This window comes from Xenopus tropicalis, chromosome 8 (genome assembly GCF_000004195.4).
Source record: "Xenopus tropicalis strain Nigerian chromosome 8, UCB_Xtro_10.0, whole genome shotgun sequence".
In the NCBI taxonomy this organism is placed as follows: Eukaryota; Metazoa; Chordata; class Amphibia; order Anura; family Pipidae; genus Xenopus; species Xenopus tropicalis.
This window is the reverse complement of record NC_030684.2, coordinates 51,888,037-51,900,088: the sequence shown is the minus strand read 5'-3', so window position 1 is coordinate 51,900,088 and position 12,052 is coordinate 51,888,037. Positions and strand designations below refer to the sequence as shown.

General features: G+C 38.6%; 1 protein-coding gene across 1 annotated transcript in view; it reads left to right on the top strand.

The window, feature by feature from the left end:
* trpc5 (transient receptor potential cation channel, subfamily C, member 5) overlaps nucleotides 1–12,052 on the top strand; it is a 112,381-nt gene that overhangs the window by 76,239 nt on the left and 24,090 nt on the right. The window contains exons 4-5 of the mRNA XM_018096991.2: nucleotides 9,055–9,391; nucleotides 11,725–11,864. Of these exons, the coding sequence (XP_017952480.1) occupies nucleotides 9,055–9,391; nucleotides 11,725–11,864 (477 nt within the window). The remainder of the gene's footprint in view (nucleotides 1–9,054; nucleotides 9,392–11,724; nucleotides 11,865–12,052) is intronic.

Below are 12,052 nucleotides of genomic sequence, written 5' to 3'. Positions count from 1 at the left end.
CCTTTTTTTGTTTGTTTTTTTGGAAGTGAGAGCTGTTCATGTTCCCAGATTATCTTGCAATGCAGTAGTGCAACTTTTCAATAGGGTTGTCTGAAAGCTGACTGAGAGGGTCCTTCTGCTAGATTCTACAGGCTCCTTCTATTCTTATGTGGCATGTCACTACATCGTCCCACAACTTAGTTCCCACAACCTAACCTAAGCCTACACTTGAGGTCTCCCTAGATAGTAATATGCTCACCAGGGTGATTACACCACTATCCTCATTGTTTGCCCCCCGTCTCACTTTCTAACTAGCCTACCTGCCTCCCACATCTAGTTTAGCTACTACAGGACTAAAGTACTGGTTAGAACACCTAAAGGGCCAATCTACAAGCACAGGTCCTTGCTAAGAAAAATACCTCACTTCTTGGCTTCTGGTGTTGATTCATAATTTTCTGTCTGACCAAAGAGGCCATTGCCTAAATCCTGACTACCTTATAAACAGTAGGCTCTAAACCGTTGGACTCTTCTCCTCAGATGGAAACCTCTATGGAAGTCATAAGATGCAACCTTTCAGGTTTTTGCCATCTAGTGCCCAAATGGAAAATGACATGTAACAAAATAGAAAATTTAGTTTATACTTGTACAGACATAAGTAATTCCCTGTTTTTGAGAATGTGCACAAAGAATGAACTACTAATAATGAGAATGTACCAAGGAATGCAAATTGATCAATCCCTTTTATGTGTTGTTTACACATTCAATGACACAGATCGTCTCCATTGTCCTCTATAAGGTAAAGTAATCACATTTACCATATTATATAAGAATCTTTGCTGAGTGCTTGGTGAAAATTCCTGTTCCATACCCCAGCATGACTACCATCTGCTCGTCCGTCACAGCACAGACTAACAGTAATATGCATCAATGATTGGCAGTTACAGGATTTTTTTAGTCACCAGAAAAAGCATCCTTTGCATTCAGTCTCATGTGAAATGGCCAGTACACTTTCATTTTGTCATTTTTCCCTCTAGCTTTTATTATTGGAAATATTAAAAGATAAATGTATATTTATCTTCCATTTGTTTTATTGGTGTATAGATTCTGTGATGGTATTACTCTTTCAGCCTGTAGTATTAGCCTTCCCTAAGCAGCCATTTTCTTACTGACTGCTGTCATGAACTCCTTATCATCTCCAACAGGGCTTTTGTTGTGTTTAAAAATCCATTGCAAAAAGCAATAGTCAAGATCACTGTCATTGTGGGCATGACCACCTGAAGTTGGCAGTAAATGGCACCCTTTATACCAGGGTAACTTCCTGGGTTTTGTAATGGCCTGTATAGAGGCAGAGATAGCCTGTCAATGCTAATGTACAGTAGGTGTTCCTCAGCTCAATTCTGTGCAAAATAGGGTATAATGGACCTTTAAGACACAAGAAAACTAGCAGATCCAAGCTCTGGGAAAGGGGCTTGATTCTGATTATGTCAATTTTATCATTATTATTTCATCACTAATGGATGTATCGGGGATTATCTATGCAAAGGATTTACTTGAACCACACATTTAACTATATTTTATTGATTAAGGAATAATAGATTCTTTATTAAAAAAACAGCTACTCACTTTTTTGTTTACTTTCAAACATTCTGGCAAATGTGGGCCTGTGGGTCAGACAAGAGTATTATCGGGAATGAGGTCACACATACCATATGGACGGATAAATAGCAGCAGTTCAGTCACTGGGCATGTGGCATGACAAAGGAGATTGGTGCAGCTGCTAGCATTTTCAGATTGGCCGCTGATCTCAGACCTAGATTATTGTTTTTAAAGTAATCACTTCTGATGCAATATTACTTGATTTATGCACATTTTTTGGAAGTAATGTTTTGGGTGAAAGGGATATGACTGCACTCTTTTATTTGTTACTTCTAGGCCCTTTCTACTGGGCTAAATATTTTTCTTTATGTTGTTTTTTTTCTTTGTTGACGGAGGTACAATGTGTGCATAAGAAAATGTAAGTGGTAAGAAGGCTTGAGGAGGTAGTAGGGAACTATAAGTGAGACAAGTGGAGGAAATGGATAACTAGGTCCATGGCTGTTCGGTAATAGCAACATTAATAACACTGCTGTCACACAGGCATGCTATTTATAATTACGCTGGAAAATCATTCAGGTTCATTGAGTGAGGGCAAAACAAGTCAATAGTTCATCTCACGTTATAGATGCAATTATGTCTTATCAATAGTTCTGCTAGACCAAAAGTACACAAGCAAGCACCTAGAGACACACTACACTACTGCACCTGAATTACACTTAAAGCTTTCAAAACAGCGTCCAATGTAGCCACCTTCATTTGTCTGATAATTAATTAATATCATTGTAATTATGCAGTTCATTTTTATACTATTTAATTATTGTATCCAAAACATTGTGTGTATTTTTTATACAGTACATATATATATATAGTGATATAGTGAGCAAATGCTTTCGTCAGGCACAGATTCTCAGTGAATTTCCACATTTCGCCATTGTTGAATTGTTTCGCAAAACTTCTGCAAAATTTAGCCATGAAAATTTGCAGTCGCATCAAAAAAAGATGCAGTCACATCACAATAGGTGCAGACGCTGCAAAATAGGCCCAGGAGCGTCATAAAAAGATGCATGGCACCCGTGTTAATCTAATGTTTTGCCGTTTTTCCATAGTTTTTTTTGCTGAAGCAAAATGGGACAGATTTGCTCATCACCATATATATATATATATCATAGTATATATATATACCGCTATAGCTGCGGCAGCTGGTAGGGGTCGCTGTGCGTGCTGGGCCGCCTGGCACCCAGTTGTTAAGCCACTGTCTCTTGCTATGGGCAAATGTATGTGGACACATGTCCTCATTTGAAATACTTTTTGCTGAGTTTCGAACTGTCCCCGGAGACAACATTATCACAAGGACTATTGGTAACGACTATGATCAGAACCAAACAAACCTAATAAGCCTGTTGTAAAGGGCACCATCATCGGCGGTGGCATAACAATAGAGGACAGGGGACAGAGGGGCCCAGAACTTGGGGTCTGCTCCCTTTATTGTATCATATAATATGTGCTGTCAGGGAGAGTGGTCTTTATATACAAGTGGGTAGAGGGGCATGCGTGGGCAGGGGAGGGGGCCTGGTAGGGTTTGTTTCTCTGTTCTGGGCCCCTCCCAATATTTTGATGGAAGATTTCCTAGATCCCCAACATTACTAATTCTCTTGTGGCAAATGGAAGCAAATCCCACAAATTACATTTCAAAATCTTGTGTGAAGCCTTCCCAGAAGAGTAGACCAGTGAAGGGAGGGCCAACTTCATATAAATACCATTGCTTTAGAAATGAGATGTGGGACAGGCAGATCACTCACATAAATTATACATATAATAAGTGTGATTAGTGCATACTCTCTTGTAGACTCTGGAAGGTGCTTTGTACAATGTACATTTTTTAGGCTATAAGCTTGAGTGGGCAGGGCCTTCTTCACCTACTGTATCAGTTGTCTTTGTATATAAATCTGAATATTCAATTTAAAAAACCTATTTATTTTACAGCACTGCAGAATATTGTGGTGCTTTATAAATATGCATTAATAATAATAATAATAATAATAATCCATAGCATAACACAAAGACAAGCATACATAAATATTACACAATTCCTAAGGTGTCATCCTTTATTTCCCACCTATCATTAAAGTGGGGCACCAAAGGATTACATTCACTGCTTTTAGGTGCTAACAGCCTAGATATATTATGCTTATGCAAGCAAAATGGTGATCTTAGAATAAAATGTAGTTCTGTAACTAATTTGATAAGTGTTCCTTTAAAAAAATGTTTTTTAAATACTCATTGTGATGAAAGAACATAAGCCTAAGGAGACAGGAAGGCACAGGTGGGATTGTATGGTTGAGGCTAATATCTCTTGAATGAATTGTTCTTAAAAGGCAGCTGAATTAATGTTCAAGTCTGTGTCACAGTATCCCATATAGAACCTGTATTTGATTTCCTACATACAATACAAAATATAGTCCAAACCCTGCACTCTCCAACATCACCACACATGAACTCATAAATACTAATCTACAGTACTTCTTACATACTTCTGTGCCAACCTGGGCTTTCCAAATATGGTGGGGTAGCCAGGGTTTCAGTATCACAGGGAGCACAATAGGATTCATAAAAGTATCAGGTGTTGTTAACCTCACTGGTCTGGTCTATGTGAGAAAAGAAGACCATGAACCATTTTGTAGCCATTCTTTTAAGAGTCGGTGTGCTGCAGCCTTGCACAAACTTATGCAATGCAATTTTCACATTATATAGGTATGAATTAATGCATTTCACCCATAAACATTTGTGGACATTATGAAATGTATTTTCACAAGACACATAAGGGTTCCCCTGCATCACTATTTGTGATTTAGAATAGGTAGCATAACTATAGGAAAGTACAAAGAGTGTTTATGGACTGAAGTATCTTCATTATGGGCAATGTCGCTGCCATTTTTGCAGAGACCACAACTGCGGCTTAGGTGGTAAATGAACTCTTACATATTAAGCACACTTCAAAAAAATAGTATTTCTACTTCAAAGCAAATATATACAGTATATATATATATATTTATATATATAAACTGTATAGAATTCAAATGAATACTTGCATTTTGGCATAAACGGTCCTTGACACATGAGAGAAAATTTGAGTATTCTTAGATTTAATTTTTTTCACCCTCACACACAGCAGAGACCTAACCATATGCAGACACCCAAGACATATACTGTAGGTATTAAAGCACAAATGCAATCATCATCTGCTCCTGAAAAGGAAATTCTCTGGAAGCCAATTAACAGAAGTAGAAAGTCCAAAGATGAACAGTTAAAATGTTAGATGCTAACAAACGTATTACAGAAAAAAAAGGTATTACAGGATCCAACGCAGTTCCTTTTGTTTTGGCAGAGCTCCTCATGGAAATGACAATGCGGCACGCTGGAAATGATAACGCTCCAGCTTACAAGTAATGTGTATTGAATAACAATAACGAAAACCATTATGAAAGCCCAGTCATTTTCTCACCCTTCTGCCGACCTCGTGATGCCTTTCAAGGTCCCGGCAGAAATGCAAATGCTGCATATAAAGTGGCAAAGGGAGTGAAGTTATTTATAAGTGCTGAGCCCTGTGATTTTCTTTCCTCTGCAGCAGAATGGGAGTTCAGCCATAGGCAATTCTGCCCACACCGAGACACTGAAGGACAAGTGTAGATAATCAGCAGTGCCCATGGCTTGCCCAGTGCTCCTTGTCTAGCAGGCAGCAATGCAGTCTCTCATACATAGAACATAGCCATTTTTGGCCCTTCTTGGCTCACTCAGCGGCGAACACACTCCTGACTACTTACACTCAATAACAAGCCTTGGTTTTATTGAAAGAATAATGTCCGTGCTCAGTTAGGAGCAAAATCACTCAGATCGGCATCAGCAACTCATAATGATTTTTTAACAAGAGCAATATTTAAATTCAACAGTTTCAACACACACAGCTCCTTGGTTATATTGCTCACATTTGGGTTCCAGCAACAAATGTACAGGGAACCAGTATTTCCATATAGGCACCTGAAGGCCCATGCCTAGGGTGGCAGCTTTGAGGAGGTGGCTATCAGATGCTTAATGTGCAGGCACCCAGGCAGATTCAATGCTTCTGGGTGCAGGCACAACTAAAAGTGCGACTGCCCAGTGTGACCTTGCCCTTATGGCCAATTACACTACGTGAATGATATTGTGTCATTTGAAATGAAAGCGGTACTAATCCTAAATTTGATGATGTGTGAATGTGACAAGGACCTTAGATTGTAAAATCCACTGAGGCAGGTACTGATAAATGATGTTTAATCTCTGTAAAGCACCACGGAGACTGCCAGGGCTTTATAAATACAATATAATAATTATGGTGGATGAACCCCACTGGGGCAGGGATTGGTGTAAAGATGAACAGTCTCTATAAAGTTGCTCTAGTGCAGTAACCCATGGCAACCAATAAAATGAATAAAACATAACTTTATTTATCTTGCAGCAAGCTAAACAAAGCTTATCACTGATTGGTTGCTGTGGGTTAATGACCAAGTGCAATTTGTCAGTGTTGCAGAAATAAGGATCATGGAGCCAGATTAATACAGATTAGGTGCAATACTCATTGGAGGATTTTCTTACAATCATTGTTGGTCAATGTTGCCTTTTGATCCTCTTTAATGAATGGACCTATATGTTGGATGATGACAAACTGAATAAAGTAAGTGATAAAAGGTAGTAACATTATACACAAATAGTAACATTTCCACTGTACCCTCATACAAAGGCCAATTATTTTATTTTAAACAAAGATTACTTATATGTGGGGCATGGCTCCATAATCTCGCTGTGCCTTTGGTGCCAGGTTTTTATTGCAAGCTCTGCAAGGCACAAACTTGGAGCTGGAAATTAATGTGTACAGAGCACTATGGGTACATTTTTAATTGATTTTAGATGTTTGGCCTCAGTATTTGGCCGGATAACAATAACACATGTATTTCTGTAATTTATATTCAGCCAATGCTAAATCCCCTAAGGCAATTGCTGGGTATTTGCTTAACAAAGTACACATGGTGCCTATAATATTCAATCACTTTCTCTAAAGGGTATAAGAGTTGGCATTTTGTTGTTATATAAGGCAGCTCTGTATTCTCTGTACCCCGGGCTGCCAGACACTTGCAGCTAAATCCAGTGGTGGTGCTAAGTGCCAGTACCTCTCTCTTCCACAATTTGCAAGTGCAAAGATCAGTCCTGCAGTGCCAGGAATAAATACAGTGCTGATGCCAGGACTAGGATTCTGATGCTTATTTCTTGGCCATGCCCACTTTTGGCCACTCCCTCATTGCGGTACACCCACTCAACATCACAGCCACATCTTTTAATCTTAATATATTTCCCTAGAAAACTATTTTATTCATATTCCTTCCTTCAGCAATAGTGATAAGTAAATCTGTCCTATTTCACTTTGCCTGAAAATTTTGCAAAACGGTGAAAATTTGCTAAATGCATTGAAGTCAATAGGTGTTTTTCTGCAGCAACTTTTTTGAAACTGCACAGCTTTTTTTTACAATGTATTGGAGTCTATGGACATTTTTTGTGGCAAAATCTGGCAAAAATTGTTGCGCATTACTATTCAACAACAGAAAAGTTAGCGCAAGAAGTTTGGAGGATGTGGGAGGAGGGAAGGGGGTCCGGTGACATAAGTTCACTCCTTTCCTGGAATAGCAATGATTGACTGGGGGCAACTCTGTTGCTTTCAGAGGCAGGGATGCTTGCGGGGGTTCATTTTCCATAGGGACATTTAAAATGGGGTCAGTCCCCCTGAACCGGTACCAGTGGTAACCTTAGCCCTGAATTCTGCTTGTCAAGGGTCCTGTTATTATTATTTTATAGCACTTTCACAAATTGTAAATGTTACCTTCTATTATTGTCTTTTAATATGCATTAACACATGAGAATACCAAGCTAAAAACCAGCAAGAATGATTGTTTGCAAAAGGAAAACATGGTAGGTTGAGGTAGCACAACAAAGAACTATTTATACCTTTAAAAACTACAATAGAAACATTTTCATTTGGGTACTCAATCAGTTGATATTTAGACACAGATATCGAACGGTTTGCATTGCTACAGTAAGAATAGACATTAAATGAAACATTTATAGGAAAGAGGATGGGAATAAACATTGGCAATTCTATTAAAAGAAGCATGATTAAGAAAAAAATAAATACATATAAGAAGCGTTCTTCTAAAGCCAAACGGTACCCTGCATTTTTAAGGTGACAGTCATTGATTAATAAATTAAAAAAAAAGCCCTGGACATTGCAGTTAAAGAAGACGGCAGACTTGAGTTATAGTTAAAGGCTTGACACATTAGACTTGTTTACCTAAAGCACAGGAGCCACTGAGAGGATATGATAGCATTAATCCTTGCTAATACATTCAGTGTCAATAAAATGATTGTTCCATTCTAGGAACATAAAGTTAATAAAAGACCATCACTAAGGAATAGAGAATAGGCTGAAATAACCGGTGAAGACAAAAATAAATCCTTTAGATTGTAAGCTCTAATGAGCAGGGCCCCTTTACCCCTTCTATCAGTCAGTTATTTGCACATTTGATGATAACGTTGGTCGTTTGCAAATACATGAGACTAATAGTAATTATTAAACTTGCTACAGATAATGCAATTCCAAACACAAATACTATAAATCCATGCTTTAGTTAGTAGAATATGGTATTTGGGGTTGTTAATAGAATATCGCTGTGGTTTAGATGAAATGAGATTGCTTTGTTTGCACGTGCAGAGCTGAATTGGCTCAGCGTTCAAGCTAACCTGCCCTTTGCTTCATTGTGCTTTACTGTTTGCTTTAATAATACCTTCCTTCCACAGCAGATGAGATAACGTTCCCTGAAAGTGTTTTTAGTTAAGTAAAACATTCGTTCAATCCTTGTTGTTTTCAAGTATCCAGTCGCCAACATACAGCTTTATTATATGTTTATTTTTCTGGTCTGATGACCATAAAATAAAAGGAAACATAGACTAGAAAAGCCTGAATAAATAAAAGAGAGTGGACATGTCTTCTCTCTAGGCTTGCCACCTTTGACCTTGGCAAAAACTGGACAAGAGGGCATGATGATGTTAGGGGCAGAGCAGTGCCATATGGGGGTGGGGTCATGGCATTTTGGGTGTGTTTTGCTTTCTGGGGGCAGGCTGTGAAATCAGAGGTGGTTATTGGGTTTGACAAGGCTGAAACCTGAACAAACAGCTGAGACCTGAACAGCCCTAAGAAAAACCTAACTGTTTGGGTCAAAACTTCTGTAGGCTTGATGCATTAGACCAGAGGCCTGTACAGTTGGGTTGCATAAAGAGAAATAGCAAATAACTAAATGGAAATAAATTGAAAGGTGCTGCTCTAATAGATAGAAGATAAAGAATTTTTGATCCAGAGGCTAACTGCTCTATTAACAAGTTCTTTCTTCTCTCCCTCAGTTTGTCGCCCAGCCAAACTGCCAGCAGTTATTGGCTACACTGTGGTACGATGGATTCCCGGGTTGGCGGCGGAAGCACTGGGCTGTAAAGTTGGTGACTTGCATTACCATTGGGCTGTTGTTCCCTGTGCTATCCGTGGCATATTTGATTGCACCGAAGAGCAGGCTGGGACTGTTCATTAAAAAGCCATTCATCAAGTTTATCTGCCACACAGCCTCATATCTCACCTTCCTCTTCCTCTTGCTCCTGGCCTCCCAGCACATAGTGAGAACTGAACTGCACATGCAAGGACCTCCTCCCACAGTAGTTGAGTGGATGATCTTGCCCTGGGTCCTAGGTAAGAAGAGTAACTTTATGAGTTATTGGCTGCACGACTGACTGATCAAGTGACAAATTCTAACAAACAGTAGAAGATGCACCCTATATTCTTTCCCTTTGATCAAGTGATCAGGGGAACATTGTATTATAAACACTTAAGTTTCAGGAAAGTAAGTGAAGCAGAATTTGTCCTATTTTACCAAAATATGGTTTGGTATATCTGCAAAAATCCAAAAAGTAGGAAAAAAGCTTCAGCAGATTTACTGCAAACCATTTATTGTGGGTAGTGGTAACCAGGTTACCACTACCCACAATAAATGTTTTGCAATAAATGTGCTGAAGCTTTTTTCCTACTTTTTGGATTTTTGCAGTTGTATTTGGTTGCAGCACAGAGCAACAACTAGGAGCTAAAGCTTTTTTCGTAAGTACTTTATACAAAGTTCACCAATCCTTTTTTATTTTATTTTTTATTTTTGATGTTTTGGTATATATGGTCTGGTATGGTGTGTATATTTAAGATATATCCCCTTGCTTACCCCACCAATAACTCCTCATCACATGAGCTCTACGAGCATTTATCTGTTATTACTCTTATAGGGTTTTGTACGCTCTAACCCATATAGGGAATGAATGCTAAATTGTTTTGAGAACTTAGCAGTACTTGTTTCTCTCTCTGTGGATTGGGTCCATGTCAGATGTGACAGGGCCGGTTAATTCTTCAGTGTGGGGCATCACAAGCGATTTTGATTTTACCACTTCAGGACCATAAAGTGAGCAATAGCATCAGGCCCCAGTATCCCTATATAAGCTTCACTCTCATAGTATATGGTATACAGCTGGAATGCCAAGGACCAAGATGGCTCTCTAAAAGATTTTTATGCCTCCGTCTCTGCCCAAAGGCTCTACTGACTTCTTTGTATGGCATCAATTTATGGGAGAGCACTGATTTAGACTTGATATGGGGCAGTTTTGTTATGTCATAGAATAATTATTAAGAAATGAATTGAATGATATGTGTACATTTCTGCAGCTAGGCTCCCTGACAACATATTCTGCTCATTCTCTCCTTATTCTCACTGCTACTTTGCTCTTTAGCAGCCCTGTCTGTCAACCTCGCCTTCAATGCTTCTTTGTCTGCACATTGCCAGGGCTGAAAGTTCAACTTGCAAATTGTAAACCCGAGGCACTTTCAGTACAATTGTTTTCATTTATCTACAAGAGGACAGCGTACCGCATGCTTCTGGCATATGCACATTGTTTGAAGCTTGACTTTTATCTTGTAAATGAAAGAGCAGAGCTCTCACCTATACCTTTCTTCATTGCTCAGCGCTAGTGTGCATTTGTACCGGCCATGCTTTCATTTGTACAACAAAAGGACCAACCAGTGCTGCAGTTCTGAGTGACATTTACAGTTAGGTGACATGGGGTAAAGCTGGCAAAGTGTGAGACTGCCTGGAAATGGTTGGTACCCTACAGAAACCAAGATGTTTGGTGTCATTCTTTTCTATCCTCATGATGGTTTTCAAGGGACACTGAAACACTGAATAAAAGCAAAACAGCTTAGTGTTGCCTGTACATGTATGAAACATGTTATCCAGAATGCGCGGGACCTGGGGTTTTCAGGATAAGGGATCTCTCCATAATTTGAACATCCATACCTTAAAGTGATACTGACACGAAAAAATGACTTTTCAAATTATGAATATACATAAAAAGTTACCTATAGGTCATGTTGATCTTTTTTCACTGATAGGGCTGCTTTTGTAAGTAATTGTTGCTTGAAGTTCCTTAACCTGACTGTTTTGCCAACCTGACTGTCCCTTCTCAGCCTGTCAGTTACAGCTTCTAATGCTAACAGCCTACTGCTGCACATATATGGCCGCCTCCTCATAGAAGAACACTGTGGATCAGATAAGGAATGGAAAAGCATCAGGAAATACTTTTTTGGCAAAATTATAAAGCTCATGCAAAGACAGTGTTATGATAGATGTAAAAAAGGTTTCATTTCTGGTGTCAGTATCACTTTAAGGCTACTAAAAAATCATTTAAAAACCAATTAAACCAAATAGGATTGTTTTGCCTCTAATAGGGATTCATTCTATTTTAGTTATTACAGAGATAAAGAAAATCATTTGAAAAATTTGGAATTATTTGATTAAAATAGTTATAGGGAAGATGGGCTTCCTCTAATTAGGAGCTTTCTGAATAATGGGTTTCCGGATAACAGATCCCATACTTGTACAGTCTTTATTATTCAAACTGTGCAAAGTCAGTAATCCGACTGCAGATAAAGGAAACAATATTGTACATCACAACTTGACTTTTGTAATTATATATTTCTTCTCTCTTCAGGTTTTATTTGGGGTGAAATAAAGGAGATGTGGGATGGGGGGTTTAATGAGTACGTGCATGACTGGTGGAACCTCATGGACTTTGCAATGAACTCCCTCTACCTTGCAACCATCTCCCTTAAAATAGTTGCTTATGTGAAGGTAAGAATGACTTCTTTATATTGCTACAGGTACTCATGTTATGCTGATCCAATAGATAATAATGCCTTGCTTCAATGCAAAGGATACATTAGTGTAGAAGGTACTTATCCATATAATCATGCAGAAGGTATCATTATATACAATATTAATTAGTTATGTAGTAATTTGCAAGGTAACCCCCCATTTTA